Consider the following 19,109-nt stretch of genomic DNA (forward strand, 5'->3'; position numbering starts at 1 on the left):
CCAACTGTAAACAAAATACATGACGACTAACCTACGATGCCAACTGTAAACAAAATACATGACGACTAACCTACGATGCCAACTGTAAACAAAATACATGACGACTAACCTACGATGCCAACTGTAAACAAAATACATGACGACTAACCTACGATGCCAACTGTAAACAAAATACATGACGACTAACCTACGATGCCAACTGTAAACAAATACATGACGACTAACCTACGATGCCAACTGTAAACAAAATACATGACGACTAACCTACGATGCCAACTGTAAACAAAATACATGACGACTAACCTACGATGCCAACTGTAAACAAAATACATGACGACTAACCTACGATGCCAACTGTAAACAAAATACATGACGACTAACCTACGATGCCAACTGTAAACAAAATACATGACGACTAACCTACGATGCCAACTGTAAACAAAATACATGACGACTAACCTACGATGCCAACTGTAAACAAAATACATGACGACTAACCTACGATGCCAACTGTAAACAAAATACATGACGACTAACCTACGATGCCAACTGTAAACAAAATACATGACGACTAACCTACGATGCCAACTGTAAACAAAATACATGACGACTAACCTACGATGCCAACTGTAAACAAAATACATGACGACTAACCTACGATGCCAACTGTAAACAAAATACATGACGACTAACCTACGATGCCAACTGTAAACAAAATACATGACGACTAACCTACGATGCCAACTGTAAACAAAATACATGACGACTAACCTACGATGCCAACTGTAAACAAAATACATGACGACTAACCTACGATGCCAACTGTAAACAAAATACATGACGACTAACCTACGATGCCAACTGTAAACAAAATACATGACGACTAACCTACGATGCCAACTGTAAACAAAATACATGACGACTAACCTACGATGCCAACTGTAAACAAAATGGACGCATTCAAACAAAGGTTTCTGATTTCGTGGCTTTGATCAAACCATCAAAGCAGACATTTCTGCTTCCTTATCATTTGGTATCCCCTAACCACCACCCGACCACACCAAATTAAGTTTAGATACAGAGACCAAGCCATGGTTTCCTAATAGATTTATCCCTTAATAGCAGTTTTGCTGCCGCCATTTATCTGGCTCGCAAAGCCGCACAATGCAGGAGTGCTGAATGGCATGGGCAATTACAGTGCATGTGTGCAGCCAGCCTCCACTCCATTTTAAAGCAGGCTTTCATAATGTGAGCAACATGACCGCATGCACTCTGCTCTTTGCCGGAGCCCAGGTGGTTGCCATGGCAACACACTTTTTCTTTTTGACTTACCCTAACATATTATTGCCCGTCATTATGTATCATTAAAAACATACATATTAATGCAAAACACAGGGGTGATGGGGGTTAAGGGGAGAGGGGGAAAGATGAGATGAATTAGGGTACAACAACCAACAGGAGGAACAGAACAACACCTGACAAAGGGCCTTTGAGGATTTCTAAGAGTTTATTTTTTAAACATAATAAATCAAATAAATAAGTGGTAAATAAATTCATCATGAGCTAAAAAAATATATAATATTTTGGTTGCATCCTGTGCATTAGAAAATAAGGGCTAGGCCCTATCTATAACCCTAGCAATACTCCAGGCCATATCTATAACTCTAGCAGTACTACAGGCCCTATCTATAAACCTAGCAGTACTCCAGGCCTTATCTATAACTCTAGCAGTACTCCAGGCCCTATCTATAACTCTAGAAGTACTCCTGGCCATATATATAACCCTAGCAGTACTCCAGGCCCTATCTATAACCCTAGCAGTACTCCAGGCCCTATCTATAACCCTAGCAGTACTCCAGGCCCTATCTATAACCCTAGCAGTACTCCAGGCCCTATCTATAACCCTAGCAGTACTCCTGGCCATATCTATAACCCTGGCAGTACTCCAGGACCTTTCTATAACTCTAGCAGTACTCCAGGCCCTATCTATAACCCTGGCAGTACTCCAGGCCCTTTATATAACCCTGGCAGTACTCCAGGCCCTATCTATAACCCTGGCAGTACTCCAGGCCCTATCTATAACCCTGGCAGTACTCCAGGCCATATCTATAACTCTAGCAGTACTCCAGGCCATATCTATAACTCTAGCTGGACTCCAGGCCATATCTATAACCCTAGCAGTACTCCAGGCCCTATCTATAACTCTAGCTGTACTCCTGGCCATATCTATAACCCTAGCAATACTCCAGGCCATATCTATAACTCTAGCAGTACTCCAGGCCCTATCTATAAACCTAGCAGTACTCCAGGCCTTATCTATAACTCTAGCAGTACTCCAGGCCCTATCTATAACTCTAGAAGTACTCCTGGCCATATCTATAACCCTGGCAGTACTCCAGGACCTTTCTATAACTCTAGCAGTACTCCAGGCCCTATCTATAACCCTAGCAGTACTCCTGGCCATATCTATAACTCTAGCAGTACTCCAGGCCCTATCTATAACTCTAGAAGTACTCCTGGCCATATCTATAACTCTAGCAGTACTCCAGGCCCTATCTATAACTCTAGCAGTACTCCTGGCCATATCTATAACTCTAGCAGTACTCCAGGCCCTATCTATAACTCTAGCAGTACTCCAGGCAATATCTGTAACCATATCTGTAATCCAGGCCCTTGGTATAACCCTAGCAGTACTCCAGGCCTTATCTATAACCCTATCTGTAATCCAGGCCCTTGGTATAACCCTAGCAGTACTCCAGGTTGTTGTTGTAACCAACCTTTAGCTAGGCATAAAGCCTGGAGTTTTTCCTGGTCAGGGCCTGTATTCACAAAGCTTTGTGAGATGGTTAAAAGGCCACACATTCTCTGATACGCTTTGTGATACGAGCCCTGGTCGTCTGTCCATCATACCCACCCATCTTTCTTCTGGTCCACCACCCCAGCCAGCAGTGAGGTGGCCTCGTCAGACAGCCTGATGTCAGTGTGTGCATAAAGAAACCGGGCCACAAAGTCCTCTGGAGACATGAAGGCCTCATTGTTCTTCTGGATGCTGGCATACTGCAACAGCAAACACGCACACACAGACAGACAGACAGACAGACAGCATAATTGATTTGTTAATAAGTGATCTATTGGTCAAGAAAGACACTGACGCTGACGTTTCAAACGTTTCAATCCTTTGGGCAGACACCTAACTTGCGATCATTCACACGTAACTCAAGACTTTAATAGGCATAAATCATGCAATGATGTCAATGGTAGAAATTCAAGCTGTGTGCAGGGATCTCAAGTTAGGATTCAGACGTCAATGGAGAAAACCAGAAATGTGCTATTGACTCTTGTTTTTGTGACTTGAAACAGAAGAAGCCTACAAATTAATGCAATATTAGTAGTGGCTTTCCAGTACACGAAGTTGGCTTGTATCCAGTGAGCTAAGGAAATGTTGTTGATCCATAGGCAAATTGTTACACAACTGACCTTTATGAAAATAGCTTTCAGCTCAGTAGGGTCAGCCCTCTTTTGTCCCTGGAGAAAGAAATTACATACACATTATCATCACATAATCAACAACCAAGCTCTGTGGTAATAACCTGAAATGAATACACTTCTTTAATTTACAATTCTGTTGAAGCACTCATTAAAGCCCTCTTGGGTGTCTTCACCTGCACACCATCTTATCTGTTTTTATCTGCACTGTTATTTTTAATCCCAGGCCCCTGTCCCCACAGGAGGCCTTTTCCCTTTTGGTAGGCCATCATTGTAGATAAGAATTTATTCTTAACTGAGTTAAATAAAGGTTCAATAAATAAAAATAAACTTTGTAACTTTTCTATTTTGTGCGAATAAATAAAAATACAAAATCAAATGGATAGGCCTATAGGCATAGGCTACTAGGATAATGTTATGTCTTGTTACAGTAAGATGTTTTCCCCACTTTGCAATAAAAGTAAGATACACTAATCTTGTACTTATAATAACATCCCCCTGTTAAACTGTTAATAATTACTGTAGGAAAAAAATATATATAATGTATTAGGATATGCAGCATTATTGAGACCTTTGATATTTATGACTCAATGAATTCCTGAATGTCTTCATTTTAGTTTTATGCTTTTCAACTTTATTGTGCTCTTTTTGTTTATACCTTTCATAGTAGACATACAGTGGCTTGTGAAAGTATTCACCCCCCTTCACATTTTTCCTGTTTGTTGACTTACACGCTGGAATTAAAATAGATTTTTGGGGGGGTTTGTATCATTTTATTTACACAACATGCCTACCACTTTGAAGATGCAAAATATGTTTTATTGTGAAACAAACAAGAAATAAGACCAAAAAATGAAAAACTTGAGCGTGCATAACTATACACCCAACATACCATCTGAATACGCCCAGTACAGCAATGTCTTCAGCAAAATCAAGGCCTCCACTCTGCCACCACATCGCCCAGGGACTGTGCTACTGACTTACTCCCTGGAGGGTCCCCATCGAAGGGCCGAGTTTACCCCCTATCTATCCCAGAAAATGAGGCAATAGAGAACTACATTGATGAAACACTCAAACGGTTTCATTCGTCCTTCTTCCCCGGCTGAGTCCAGCTTCTTCTTCTTGGAAAAAAGGACAGTGGTCTCCGATCATGTATTGATTAGCGTTCTCTGAATGATGTCAAGAACCGTCTTCCTCTGATCCCAGCAACCCTTGAACAAGTGGACCACGCCAACATCTAAACAAAACTCGACCTGCAAAGTGCATATAACCTTGTCCGTATACGGCCTTTATCACCGCACGAGGGCACTACGAACACCTGGTCATGCCCTATGGCCTTACTAACGCCCCCGCCGTCTTCCAATCCTTTATGAACAAGGTTTTCCAGGATATGATCAACAGCTTTCTCATCATCTACATTGATGACATCCTGATTTACTCCCTAAAGGAACACATACAGCATGTGCAAAAGGTACTTTAACAGCTCCTTGACCATAACCTTTATGTGAAGACTGAAAAGAGCACCTTCCATGTAAACTTCCTCGGGTTCGTACTGACACCTGGAGGGGTCAGCATGTATGAGAACAAAGTCCCAGCCGTCAGTAACTGGCCCAAACCCACCACTGCTAAGGAACTCCAACGTTTCATTGGGTTCTCTAACTACTATCGCCGGTTCAACTTCAGTTCCACTGCCGCTCCCATCACTGCCCTTACCAGCCAAAAAGAGCCGGACCTTTCAATGGACTGATACAGCCCTGAATATTTCCAACAGCTTGAAATGTCACTACAGCTCAGCTCCTGTCCTTCTCCAACCTGATCCGACCCTTCATTTCACCCTGGAGGTGCTTCTGAAGTAGGAGTAGGAGCCATACTCTTTCAGCGGGTGGGAACACCTCCAAAATCACATCCCTGTGCCTTCTTCTCCCGGAAGTTATCCTCCGCTGAGAGGAATTACGATGTGGGGAACAGAACTCCTCGCCATCAAGCTGGCCCTCGAGGAGTGGCGCCACTGGTTGGAGGGCGCACAACATCCTTTTCTCTTCCTAACAGATCATTGTAATCTGGAATATATCAGAGGGGCCAAGAGGTTAAACTCCGGACAAGCCTGCTGCGCTCCTCTTCACACACTTTCATGTTACTTACATCCCTGGAAATAAACGTAAAAGCTGATGCTCTCTCCTGCCAGTTTGACCTTTCCGACCAGTAAGTCCGGTCCTACACCCATTCTTCATTCCTCTTGCATTATGGGGCCGGTACAGTGGGAGGTTCACTCTGCCATACAAGAAGCCCTCACCTCAGACACAGCTCCTCCTGAGACACCAGCTGGGAGGAGTTACGTACCAGCAGCTGTTAGGCCCCAACTGATGCAATGGTGTCACACGTCCTTTGGGTCAGGACATCCGGGCATTACACAAACCACCAAACTTCTAGCCCATAAGTTCTGGTGGTCCTCACTGGCATCTGACGTAAGGGATTACATGCTCTCCTGTCCATTCTGTGCCCAAACCAAAAGCCCTCGTTATCTCCCTTCCAGTAAGCTTCAACCTTTGCCAATCCCTCACAGACCCTGGTCCCACATAGCTGTTGACTTCATCACAGACCTTCCTGAATCCTCTGGTGAATCCTCTGGTAACACCACCATCCTTGTCATCAAAAATTTGTCATCTGGTTCCTCTTCCTCATTTACCTAACACTATGGAATTGGCTGAGTGTATGTTCCAGCAGGTGTTCCGTCTTATGGGATTCCGGAGGACATCATCTCTGACCGCGGGCCCCAGTTTGTCACCTGGGTGTGGCGAGCCTTCTGTGACCCGACCGGGGGTCGCCCTAGCCTCTCCTCCGGGTACCGTCCCCAGACCAACCGGCACACGGAACGCCTGAACCAAGAAATAGGGAAGTACCTCCGCCAACAATATTCTGCCTTTCCACACGACTGGAGTTGGTATATGGCCTGGGCCGAATACGCTCAGAACTCACTCATGCATTCATCCCTCCGCCTTACTCTGTTTCAGTGTGTACTTGGTTACCAACCCCCCATGTTTCCCTGGGAGGTGGAGCCTGGTACTGTCCCAGCTGTCAACGACTAGTTTCGGCGTAGTGAGCGGGTATGGGAGACCGCTCACCGGCATCTGCAGGAGGCCTCTAATACCCAGAAAAGGCTACATTTTTGTCTCATCTGACCAGAGTGCGTTCTTCAATATGTTTGGGGAGTCTCACACATGCCTTTTGGTGAACACCAAATGTGTTAGCTTTTTTTTTTTTTTAAGAATTGGCTTCACTGTCAAACGCTCCCTGAAACACTTCAGCGAACAGGCCTTTCTACTCAACCTGGCCTGGGTATCCTGGAAGGATATTGACCTCATCCCGTCAGTAGAGGATGCCTGGTTATTCTTTAAAAGTGGTTTCCTCACCATCTTAAATAAGCAGGCCACATTCTAAAAATGTAGAACCAGGAACAGATATAGATGGTTCACTCCAGACCTGACTGCCCTTGACCAGCACAAAAACATCCTGTGGCGTACTGCATTAGCATCGAATAGCCCCCGCGATATGCAACTTTTCAGGGAAGCTAGGAACCAATATACACAGGCAATTAGGAAAGCAAAGGCTAGCTTTTTTAAACAGAAATTTGCATCCTCTAGCACAAACTCCAAAATGTTCTGGGACACTGTAAAGTCCATGGATAATAAGAGCACCTCCTCCCAGCTGCCCACTGCTCTGAGGCTAGGAAACAATGTCACCGCCAATAAATCCACCATAACTTAGAATTTCAATAAGCATTTTTCTACGGATGGCCATGCTTTCCACCTGACTACCCCTACCCCGTCAACAGCCCTGCACCCCCCTCCCCACAGCAACTTGCCCAAGCCTCCCGATTTCTCCTTCACCCAAATCCAGATAGCTGATGTTCTGAAAGAGTTGCAAAATCTGGACCCCTACAAATCAGCTGGGCTAGACAGCTCTTTCTAAAATTGTCCGCCGCAATTGTTGCAACCCCCTATTACTAGCCTGTTCAACCTCTCTTTCATATCGTCTGAGATCCCCAAAGATTGGAAAGCTGTCACGGTCATCCCCCCCTCTTCAAAGGGGGAGACACTCTAGACCCTCACTGTTACAGACCTATATCGATCCTACCCTGCCTTTCTAAGGTCTTCGAAAGGCAAGTTAACAAACAGATCACCGACCATTTCAACCCTTTGGTCGCGAGTGAGAGCGCTGTCACCAGGTGGCCTCACCTGCGCTTCTACCCACTGTAGCACTGGCTGTAGGTCTGTGTCCAGTCCCTGCTGCTGCCCCCATTCAGCCAAGTCGACAGTCTGCAGCTCATAGCAGACAGGCCTGCTCGCCCAACACACTGTGGCACAGACCCCCTCCTCTGCACACAGCTCTCACTCCCGTCCCTCTCTCCGCTCACAGTGGAGGCAGCCGCCTGCAGTACAGGGCTGACGGGACATGGTGTCGGCGTTGGAGTGCCGTGCCCCTGCCCTGTGCACCACTGTGAAGTCATACGGCTGAAACTCCTCCAACCAGTGAGCCACCTGCCCCTCTGGATCTTTGAAAGACATGAGCCACTGGAGAGCAGAGTGGTCAGTCCTTACAGTAAAGGGCAGGCCACACAGGTAGTACTTGAAGTGTTTGACGGAAGCCACTACAGCCAAGAGCTCCCGCCAGGTGACACAGTAGCGGCGCTCATGTTTGTCAAATGTTTTGCTGAAGTACGCCACCACTCTCTCCCCCTCTGGCCCCACCTGGGCCAGCACCCCACAAAGGCCCACATTGCTTGCGTCTGTAACCAGGATAAAGGGCAAGGTGAGGTCAGGGGGGGCGAGCACGGGGGCCTCGATCAGTGCAAGTTTGAGGGTGTTGAAGGCCTCCTCACACTCCACTGTCCAAGTGAAGGCCTTGTCCTTCGGCAGCAGGCGGTTCAGGGGAGCAGCGACGCTTGAAAAGCCCCGTACAAACCTCCTGTAGTACGAGGCCAGGCCCAGGAAGCTCTTCAGCTGACGCTGGTCGTGGGGGTGGGCCAGTCTCAGACAGCCCCCACCTTGTCCTCCATGGTGCTGATCCCCTCCTTCCCCACTCTGTGGCCCAAGAAGGACACCTCTCTCCTCATGAAGTGGCACTTTCGGGGTGGAGCTTCGGACCTGCGGTAGCCACCCTCTCCAGCACACGCCGTAGCGCCACCAGGGCTGACTGGAAGGAGCTGCCATGGGCCAGGATGTCATCGAGGTATACCAGACACTGCTGTCGGGGGATGCCATCCAGCACCCTGTCCATCAAATGCTCAAAAGTAGCTGGAGCTTTGCACAGGCCGAAGCACAGGACCTTGAACTGCCAATATCCTCTGTTAGTGGAGAATGCCGTTTTGGCTCTGGCCTCTGGGGAGAGGGGCACCTACCAGTAGCCACTGCTGAGGTCTAGTGAGGAGAACCAGGAGGACCCCTTAACCAGGTCCAGCGACTCATCGATACGTGGTATGGGGTATGAGTCCTTCCTGGTTACCTCATTCAGCTGCCTGTAGTCTGCACAGAACCTCAGCTTGCCCCCCTTCTTCCGAAACATGACGACTGGCGCCGCCCAGGGGCTGTCTGAGGGCTCAATGAACTCTGCCCGCTGCATCTCCAACATAGCCTTGTCTGCCGCCTCCTGGTGTGCCAGCGGGATACGGCGGGGACGCATCTTGATTGGTCGTGCAACACCTGTGTCATTCTCATGCTATACCAGATGAGTCTGACCCACCTCTTCCTCACTCAGCACAAAGCTGTCTCTGAATTTAAACAGCAACTGCCACAACCGTTCCTGCTACTCGGGGTCAAGACCAACACTGTTCCTCCCCCATATCTCCCTCACTGCAGACAGTGTCCTCTCCTCTCCCATCTGGGTTAACTGGGCTGGGGGGGCGTGGCCCGGGCTCACAGAGGGCTGTGTCATGGAGGTAGTTGGGGGAATGTAACACACAACCGTAGGTGACAGGGGGGCTGGAGAAAAGTCACACACAGATGTGGGGGGGGGGGGGGGGGGGGGGGCAGCCATGAGTCTCTGCTGTTTCAACTGTTGGAGTAAAGGGTTTGTTGGGTTGAGTGAATGTGACATTAGGGGGAGCCATGGTGACTGCCAGCCCTCCCTGGAAGCTCAGTGTGCCCCCATTTAGGTCTAACTGGCAGCCTGTGCTAAGAAAAGTCCAACCCCAGGATACAAGGGTCCTGCACAGCCGCCACCCACACAGGATGACGCACAGACCTGCCCCCTACTGTCAGAGTCATTATTCCCTTCCCTTTCATGGCTGCCAGCTCACCTGTGACTGTGCGGAGCTGCACAGTTGTGGGCTCACATTGTGAGTCCAACCTAGCACAATATCTGGCCTCACCAGGGTTACTGCGGACCCAGTGTCCACCAGGGCAGAGCAGGGCACCCCCTCCACAGTGACAGGGACATGACAAAAGTCCCCAACACAGGTCTGGCCCACCACAACAACAGGCTCCATCCGCTTGCCCTCGTCTGCTTCTGGGGGAAGTGGAGCCTTGCTTCCCCGTCTGTGCCAATGGGCTCCTCCTGAAGAAGATGGTGGTTGGGATAGGAAACGAGGGGTCCGCAATACCCGGTCTATGCGGACCCCGAGCCGTTTCCCTGATCTCTGGGGGACATGGGGCAATCCTGGCGCAGATGGCCTGGCTGGCCACAACCCCAGCAGATTCTGGGACCAGGGTGTGTGAATCGTGCTGCCTGTAGTGACACAGCACGAATGAGTTCTGTCATTTTAGCCACCCATGCAGGCTTTTCCGTCTCCCTGCACCCCCACAAAAGCCCCAGCTGAAGCCCCAACCCACACCAGTTCCCTCTCCAAAGCAAATCTTCAAGGCTATCTGCAATGACTCAGGATGAGCCAGCTGGGTCTGTATGCGCAGCTCTGTAGGAGAGAGAGCCTGTATGAACTGGTCCCGTGCTAGCTCGCTCTGCACGGAGGGGGGCATGTGTGCATATGCCCACCGAGAGAGGCTCTCAATGTCACTAGCTAGCACCCGTAGAGGCTCTCCAGGCTGCCTGCGTCTATTACTCAGTTCGGAGCGCAGTGGCCCAGGCTGTACACACTGTCTGTAGCGCCTCTTCGGTGCTCCCACTAAAGCACCATAATCACGTCTGTCCTCGGGGCTAATCCTTATCAAACAGGCCAGAGCATCATCCGTGAGGCATAAAGCCAACTGCAGTGCCCTATCTTCATCCGACCACCCCATCAAATGCGCTAACAGTTCAAACTGAGCATGAAAAGCTTCCCAATCCGCCTTACCAGAATACTTCAGGGTCTTAACAGATACGGACACAGCCGGGAACCGGGCGCCGCCATGTTTGTTTACATCCTGAACCCCAGATTCCTCGTCCCGCCGCATCGATGTCACCCCTTCGGCCCACCAGAATCCGTGAGAAGCACAGTCGATGAAGGACTCATGCATGCTTCAGCCGCCATCACTCTAACGTCCTCCCTCAAGCGACCTCTGGGCTCCGACGCCCTGACGATCTCCTCAGCCAGATCCTCCGACGTCCATGCACACGCACCTCCTTGGCCATAATCGTCCCCTACCTCCACTTCACTTTCGGATTCCCTCAAAGCATTTTCAACCCCGTTCTCACCTACGGTAGCTAGCCACAGAAGTCAGCTAGCTAGCTGGCTAACTTTTATCAACGTTTTTACTTCTGACACCAATGTAATGGCCTGACTAGATTATAAAGGAACAATTGTCAGACAGAGGATTGAGTTTACGAATTGACAGTTAATTAACCCAACTTTACACAGGCTACTGTTTGGCCGTAGCCCACGCCAAATAAATGAAAGATACCACACAAGCCAATCGTGACCTTCTCTTGTGAAGCCCAGACGTACGAGAGAGAACAAAGGCTAAACTTGGTCTTAACTTCCAATGCTCCATCCCCCTGCCCAATCCCCCTCCGCGCCACTCCGCCAACCACCAGGATGCCCGTCATCAGAACATTCCAGGCATTCCCGTGATTGGCAGATAGCAGGTTGATTGGCATGTCGTTCCCCGCGAACACTGGTAAGTACAACACAACCCACTAATAGCCTAACACATAACACACCACTGTCTGTGCAGGTCGCTACATTATGCACACACCACTTTTCCATTTTTTATTTTAAAGCATTTTTTTTCTTTTTTTCACTTCACCAATCTGGACTATTTTTTATATGTCCGTTACATGAAATCCAAATAAAAATCGATTTAAATTACAGGTTGTAATGCAACAAAATAGGAAAAACGCCAAGGGGGATGAATACTTTTGCAAGGCACTATAAGTCTCAATGACAATGTGCAAATGTCACCTGTATCATTTGACAATGTTAAGATTCAACAGGTCAATATTTCTGTCTTTATATGGAATTATTATATGAAACGGGGCTGTACATAATAATAGGGGATTCAGCTGTGAGTTTATAAGTTATTACATTTTGGGGGGAGGGAACACTTTCTTCATTCAAAAACATGGCTCGAGGCAGATGATGGCGCTAGACACAGGGCACAGAAAATTTGCGGCTAAAGTCTGGCTGCTGAGGAGGAGTTGGTTTCACTGTTTGTGAAGGTACATTGACTCTGTCCACTGCTGAAATGGCCTCTTCCTGCAGAGATATACTGGTTAAGGAGATGGACAAACGTGCGTCTGGCCAGGTGTTCGAGGTGATCATAGCAGCTCCAGCTCCAGACGCCAAGGGAGAGTTCCCCCTTTCTCCCCCCAAGAAGAAGGACCTGTCCCTGGAGAAGATCCAGAGGAAACTAGAGGCTGCAGAGGAGAGGAGGAGGTCCCATGAAGCGGAGGTTCTGAAACACCTCGCTGAGAAGCGGGAGCATGAGAAGGAGGTGCAAAGGAAAGCAATGGAGGAGAACAACAACTTCAGCAAGATGGCGGAGGAGAAGCTTAACCAGAAGATGGAGGCTAACAAAGAAAACGAGGCCCTTCAGGCATCCATGAGTGAGAAGTTCAAGGAGAAGGACAAGAAACTGGAAGAGGTGCGTGCTAAGAAGGAAACCAAAGAGGGCGGTGCCGAGACATCAGAAAACTGAACAGTTCAGTCTATGGGGGAATTGTATACTATAGGGTTTTTTATGTATCCAAAGATTGATTTATATTTAGTTGATGGCCAGTATTTTTGTTCACTGCCACCCACTTTATGAAGAAAAATAAGTTCTCCCCGTTTGTGAATTTAGCTTCTCTGCTATAAGTGTACTTGCTATAGTTTTACATGTGGATATTGGTCTCCTTGTTGCTTCTACTCCACGGATGTCTAAATGTTACTAGCCTTCAAATCCTCAATTCCTTTCAAATGGCATTGGAGGATAGAATCCAAGGTAATATCCTTATACCACCAATGAAGCTTTGAGAGATGAACGAAAAGAGGAAGCAAGGATTTGACCTCTAGTAACTGTTTCATACACAGCCCATGTCTTTGGATATGTAGCTTTTGTCATGGCAGCTTCTGACCTAATAAAAATAGCTGTGTATGTAGTTGTCCTTTAAGGAAGCATGTGCTGTGCATAGGCCCTCGACATGATCTCTCTATTCCATAGTGCCGCTTTGGAACAGTGTCCCCGTGTATCTCACACCTGACTGTTCATAGCACTTATTGATCACTGTTTGTTAACATATTGATTGGTTTCACCTTTTCTCACAGCATCAGGTGTCGTATTGCAGCTTTTGTTGTTCAGAGATCTGCTAGTCTTGTTCTTTAAAAAACTAGGGCTGATATGGCATCTACCACCCAAAAGTAGTGCACTATATGGAATAGGGTGCCATTTCAGACACACCCTAAATCTAATCTTTGTGCCACTGCAGATTTTAGGCGTTTGTAATGTGGAGTTTTGTCTCAAAGCACATGACTTAGTGCTGTTGTAGGGCAATGAAGTAACTTTGCCAGACTTTGAATCATCTAGGATGTTACTGGAAGTGGGTCTACACATGGAATACAAAAGAGGAATACACTTTGGATTCTTAATAGATGTTACTAGTTTACTTAACTGTTGTACTAAAAAATACAATTGTTAAACGCCATTCATTTATTTAAAAATAATAATAATAATAACATTTAAAGACACGGGGCACGTGCGCCTAATCTACATTGTAGAATTTGATCACGTGAATGAATAACTGGCCCCAGTGGAGCGAGCAACAACAGAAGCCTTATATTACTGTAGTGTATGTGTACGGGGAGAAGATCATGTAGCATTATGCTAACCAAGGTTACTAGGCTACAGCGGGCTTTAAATCAATGACATGCTAATCAGCCGGCCATACGGGACGTGGGGAAAGGGAGGGACAGAGACCACTGGTTTCACTGACAGGTTGGTCTGATAACCGGCTTCCTCATAGTGCATCACAGGGAAAAGATGCATCCCATTACAACCTTGACTTCTGCAAGTAGCCCCGTCCTCCTACACTGTAAAGCCCAATGTCATTGCCACTGGCTAATGTTAACCTCGAACATCCTCTTAGCAGGCTAACTAGTAGCTAGCTGACTAGCCATCTATCAATAGATGGGGGGGGCAGTATATGAGAAAGTCGTCCCTGCGTTCGAAGGTGTCGTTATCTATTCCGACATTGTCTAGTTCACCTACTGACCAAAACTGTATTTTTTTTCCTCGAAAAGGTGAGCTTACCTTTGCAGCCATAGCAAGATTACTGTCAACCAACCAAGCCCACTGACCAAGCAAACCCGGTAATTTCCTTTTGCGTGACGACGTTCCCATGGAAATCACGCGCGGTTGTCTAACGGTGCAGTGAATAGAGGAGATCAAGGCAGCTAAAGTGTTCACGTGGTATGGAGCGGTAGAGAGGTAGTCAGTGGCAGGCATCGTTATGTAACCATCCATATTACATGAATACGCTGTTACTACACAGGTATTAGAGTAAGGTGTTGGCAATCATTCCTTATTTCAAAGTTCTCTATCTTTCTTATGAAGCTTATCATCATCATAAGATCTCTGTATCCTCTCAGTACACCTATACTAGGATATGACTGACATTGGCTCTGTGCCTACACAACCTATGACGCATTTAGTTAAACATGATCTGATACTATTCATTTTGGTAATAGGCTTATGTACCTTTCCTGGCTGCCATTGATTGAAGAATGTAAAAACCTTGTTCCATCCATATCTATGTACAGTGCCTTCAGAAATTATTCACACCCTTAAGTTTTTCCACACTTTGTTGTGTTACAGCCTGAATTTAAAATGTATTAAATTGAGATTGTGTGTCACGGGCCTACACACAATACCAAATCATGTCAAAGTGAAATTGTTTTTAGAAATTATTACAAATAAATAAAACATAAAAAAATTAAATGTCTTGAGTCAACTCCTTTGTTATGGATAGCCTAAATAAGTTCAGGAAGAAAAAAGGTGCTTAAACAAGTCACATAATAAATTGCATGGACTCTGCGTGCAATTATAGTGTTCAACATGATATTTGAAAGACTACCTCATCTGTACCCCACACAATTATCTGTAAGGTCCCTCAATCGAGCAGTAAATTTCAAACACAGATTCAACCACATAGACCAGGGTCTTCCAATGCCTCGCAAAGAAGGGTACCTATTGGTAGGTAGCTAAAAAATCTAAAAGCAAACATTGAATATCTCTTTGAGCAAGGTGAAGTTATTAATTACATATTGGATGATGTCTCAATACACCCAGTCACTACAAAGTTACAGGTGTCTTTCCTAACTAAGTTCCCAGAGAGGAAGGAAACTGTGCAGGGATTTCACCATGAGGCCAATGGTGGCTTTAAAACTGTAATAGAAGAAAACTGTAGATGGATCAACAACATTATAGTTACTCCACATTACTCACCTAAATAACAGTGAAAACAAGGAAGCCTGTAAGGAATACAAATATTCCAAAACATGCATCCTGTTTGCAATTAGGCACTAAAGTATGAATACTTCCTGAAGGCACTGTTGTAATGGTCTTTTGTATTTCTCCAGTGAGTAGAGCAGTTCTTCAATTATTTTCAACATCAGACGTATAGCTTCAGAGAAAGAACCTTTCCTATAGATCTAAGGCAGAAAAGGGGCATTTATGGAAGAGAGCATACAAGGTTTCTCCTTCTCTTCCCCACAGTAAATGGTTTCGCTACTTTATTTCCAGCCATTCCATCCCTCCATCTATGCTTTGTGTCGGGAAGAGAGAAAGAGAGAGGGAGAGAGAATTACATGACTACAAAAGCAAAGGTTAACATTACTCATAGCATAAAAACAATTTAAAAGGGAGCAAAAGGGCCCTAATGGCACATGGTCTTCAAAGAAAATGCATTTTGCGCTTAAAATAATTCATAGCTTTTTGCCAGTGGCTTTTCGGATTCCCGATCACCAGCATGAACCCCTGTATTTTTCTCAGCAGGCTGTCTGCTCCTCTCAAAATGGCCTTCGCCAGGGCATAGCCCACATCCCTCCCAAATATTGATGGCACACAGTTTATCATTTATTGGAAAAATGGCTGTGAGTAATGTTTTATGAGCTAATGCAATCTCATAACCTGTATTAAATTTGGTTGTAGGACAATATTTGAGAAGATTTAAACATGAATGATTTGGTCCTTTGACACGGCATTATCTATCTCTGTCAGTCTTGTATTAAATGACTTATTTGTGACATTTACTGTAGGTAGAACACAGAGGTGTGTTATAGCCGGTTGCTGTTATGATTTGCAGCATTTGTGAGCTGTGAGACTGCGCTGTTTTGCGTACAGGCCTACATCCACTATTTGTTCATGTAAAAATAATTTATCTATAATCGAATTGTGAGGGATTTTACATGAGAAATAGGCCTTTGAGAAACACAATGTTACTAAATCATTAAATTCCCTGGTCTGGTTTCTCTGTTTTATTTTTAGGAACAGAATTGCATGACAAAAACAAATCCGACTGGTCTTCGTCCAAGGTCCCATGAGTGATTGAATAATGGGGATAAACTCTGGAACCTCTGAAACCTCCTGACCTGGGGGGTCACCTCTCCCGGCCTCTCAGTCCCAGAGAAACCACGCATCCTGACAGAATGAGCGATGAGTGATGGACGACAATCTTCTAATTTTAACCATCTAAACACAGCGTTTCAAAAATAGACCCAGAGTTATAAACAAATTATTATACCACTTTGGGCCTCTCCACCGACTACACAGTCCCTATTAACGGTCAATAACTGTGGACCCTAGAGGTCAAAGGGGGTTAAAGACTTTCTATTAAAAGTAACAGAGGAAAGGAGATGTGTTCTTGAAAAGTTGTGTTTTGGGTTTGAAATGCTGACAGGTTAGTGGCAGCCTCTCAAATAGTGCTGTAAATGACCAGTTTGGACTTACTTATTGCCATCGTCTGTCAGTCACTCAAATGTATGTTTATTTATCTTTACGTGTATTCACATAGTTCTGCTTGTATAAGTCACTTGTTGAAGACTTTGTTCTCCTATTGTCTCTCCCTTGTGTTTTTTTCTCTTGTAGGATGTGCCTTTCGATTGCATTTTTAGGATGAAAGATATCATGGAAGATCAGAGGGGAGTGTGGTGGATGTGGTCATGTGGACGTTGTTGACCTGAAGGAAAGGGTCACCTTTTGGCAGCAGCTTCACAGTTTTCCATTAATGAAGTTATAGAACCATTTTTGGTACACCTGAACGGCCTCTGGATATAAATATAAATCATCACATTAACACAATCTCTACCAGTCAGAGCTTACATAGACTAACTCGTATTTAAAAAATACCCCAACATTTTTTGTTAAAGGCCCAGCACAGTCAAAAGATTTTTCCTGTGTTTTATATATATACTTTCCCACTTTGAGGTTGGAATAACACTGTGAAATTGTGAAAATTATAATGCCCCTTTAGTGTAAGAGCTGTTTGAAAAGACCAACTGAAATTTCAGCCTGTTTTGGTGGGAGGGTAAAGTAGTTAATAAACCAATAAGAAACAGAGAGTTCCAAACTTCTGCCAATAACAGCTAGTTTTCAGTTTCCGAAGTTTTCAGTTTCAGAAGCTATTTTTCTTCTTTTGGGCCATTTTAATTGTAAACAATCACAGTGAGATACTTAATTGTTACCCAGAAATGATTTGATATTGAGATAAAAACAGCTGCATTGGACCTTTAAAGAGAATATTCAAGTCCAGATGAATTTGTCTAAGGCCTAGCCTAACTTACGTTTTTAAACGTTTTTAAAACCCTCTGTAAAGCCAAGGCCTCGCCAGTTCCAGTTGTGTTAGCTATGTGACACGCAATGCAAACATCAAGTGTCTGCAAACTGCTAAGCCTTGCATTGTGCAACAACAAACCCTGCAAACCAACAGTATGCAAAAATAGGTTTTATATAACTTTGTTGTACCAAACCACAATACAAACAAGCTGCCAGATAGTGTGGATGGGAGGACTGAGAGAAATAAATGTGCTTTGCATTAAAATAAGAATATGATTATAATAGCCATTTGAAGGCAATTTATGAAATTACTTATTTTATAATGGTTATAAAATGTTATTTACGGTATCTATAAATCTAAAACCACATTTAAGATGAGTACAGGATCTACATTTTGGGGCGACAGTGGTTAGTGGTTAGAGTGTTGGGCCAGTAACCAAAAGGTTGCTGGATCGAATCCCCGAGCTGACAAGGTAAAAATCTGTTGTTCTGCTCCTGAACAAGGCAGTTAACCCACTGTTCCCTGGTAGGCCGTCATTGTAAATAAGAATGTGTACTTAACTTGTACTCCCTCACTAGCTTTAAGCACCAACTGTCAGAGCAGCTCACAGATTACTGCACCTGTACATAGCCCACCTATAATTTAGCCCAAACAACTACCTCTTTCCCAACTGTATTTAATTTTTATTTATTTATTTATTTTGCTCCTTTGCACCCCATTATTTTTTATTTCTACTTTGCACATTCTTCCTTTGCAAAACTACCATTCCAGTATTTTACTTGCTATATTGTATTTACTTTGCCATCATGGCCTTTTTTGCCCTTACCTCCATTCTCACCTCATTTGCTCACATTGTATATAGACTTGTTTATACTGCATTATTGACTGTATGTTTGTTTTTACTCCATGTGTAACTCTGTGTCGTTTTATCTGTCGAACTGCTTTGCTTTATCTTGGCCAGGTCGCAATTGTAAATGAGAACTTGTTCTCAACTTGCCTACCTGGTTAAATAAAGGTAAAATAAAATAAAAAATAAATAAATAAAATAAACTGACTTGCCTAGTTAAATAAAGGTTAAAAAACCCATTTAATCTCAAAACAATCATTGATTTGTGTAATACTTTGGTCTCCCAAAGTATAAGTACACATCTTTCTGCCTAGCAACCAACAATGTATCTCTCCATCTGTCTCCATATATATATATCTATCCAATCAGGGGGATGTCAAACATAATGCAGGAATATCATCTGTAACATGCAGTACTTTATGTGTAATAGACCATGACAAGCGCTTTCTTGTTTACGCTGAAATAATTCTGTGTTAGAATAACATCAACAACTTACTTAACCAATCAAACTCACTCTGGTTCCATTCAAAGACCAGACTGATAAATAGTTCTGACGTTAGACATGGGATGGAAGATCGAATAGGAACGTTTACAC

The 19,109-nt window shown here is 44.9% G+C and overlaps 1 protein-coding gene and 1 pseudogene across 1 annotated transcript in view; one reads left to right on the forward strand and one right to left on the reverse strand.

Moving 5' to 3' along the window:
• slc25a13 (solute carrier family 25 member 13) overlaps nt 1-14,348 on the reverse strand; it is an 84,359-nt gene extending 70,011 nt beyond the window's left edge. Inside the window, exons 1-3 of the mRNA XM_031795168.1 lie at nt 14,145-14,348; nt 3,478-3,525; nt 2,915-3,057 (exon numbers count right to left, since the gene is read on the reverse strand). Of these exons, the coding sequence (XP_031651028.1) occupies nt 2,915-3,057; nt 3,478-3,525; nt 14,145-14,339 (386 nt within the window). The 5' untranslated portion in view covers nt 14,340-14,348. The remainder of the gene's footprint in view (nt 1-2,914; nt 3,058-3,477; nt 3,526-14,144) is intronic.
• LOC109907211 (stathmin pseudogene) lies at nt 12,022-12,569 on the forward strand (annotated as a pseudogene).
• Nucleotides 14,349-19,109: the final 4,761 nt, after the last annotated feature.

The sequence above is a fragment of the Oncorhynchus kisutch genome, linkage group LG17 (assembly GCF_002021735.2).
Source record: "Oncorhynchus kisutch isolate 150728-3 linkage group LG17, Okis_V2, whole genome shotgun sequence".
NCBI lineage: Eukaryota > Metazoa > Chordata > Actinopteri > Salmoniformes > Salmonidae > Oncorhynchus > Oncorhynchus kisutch.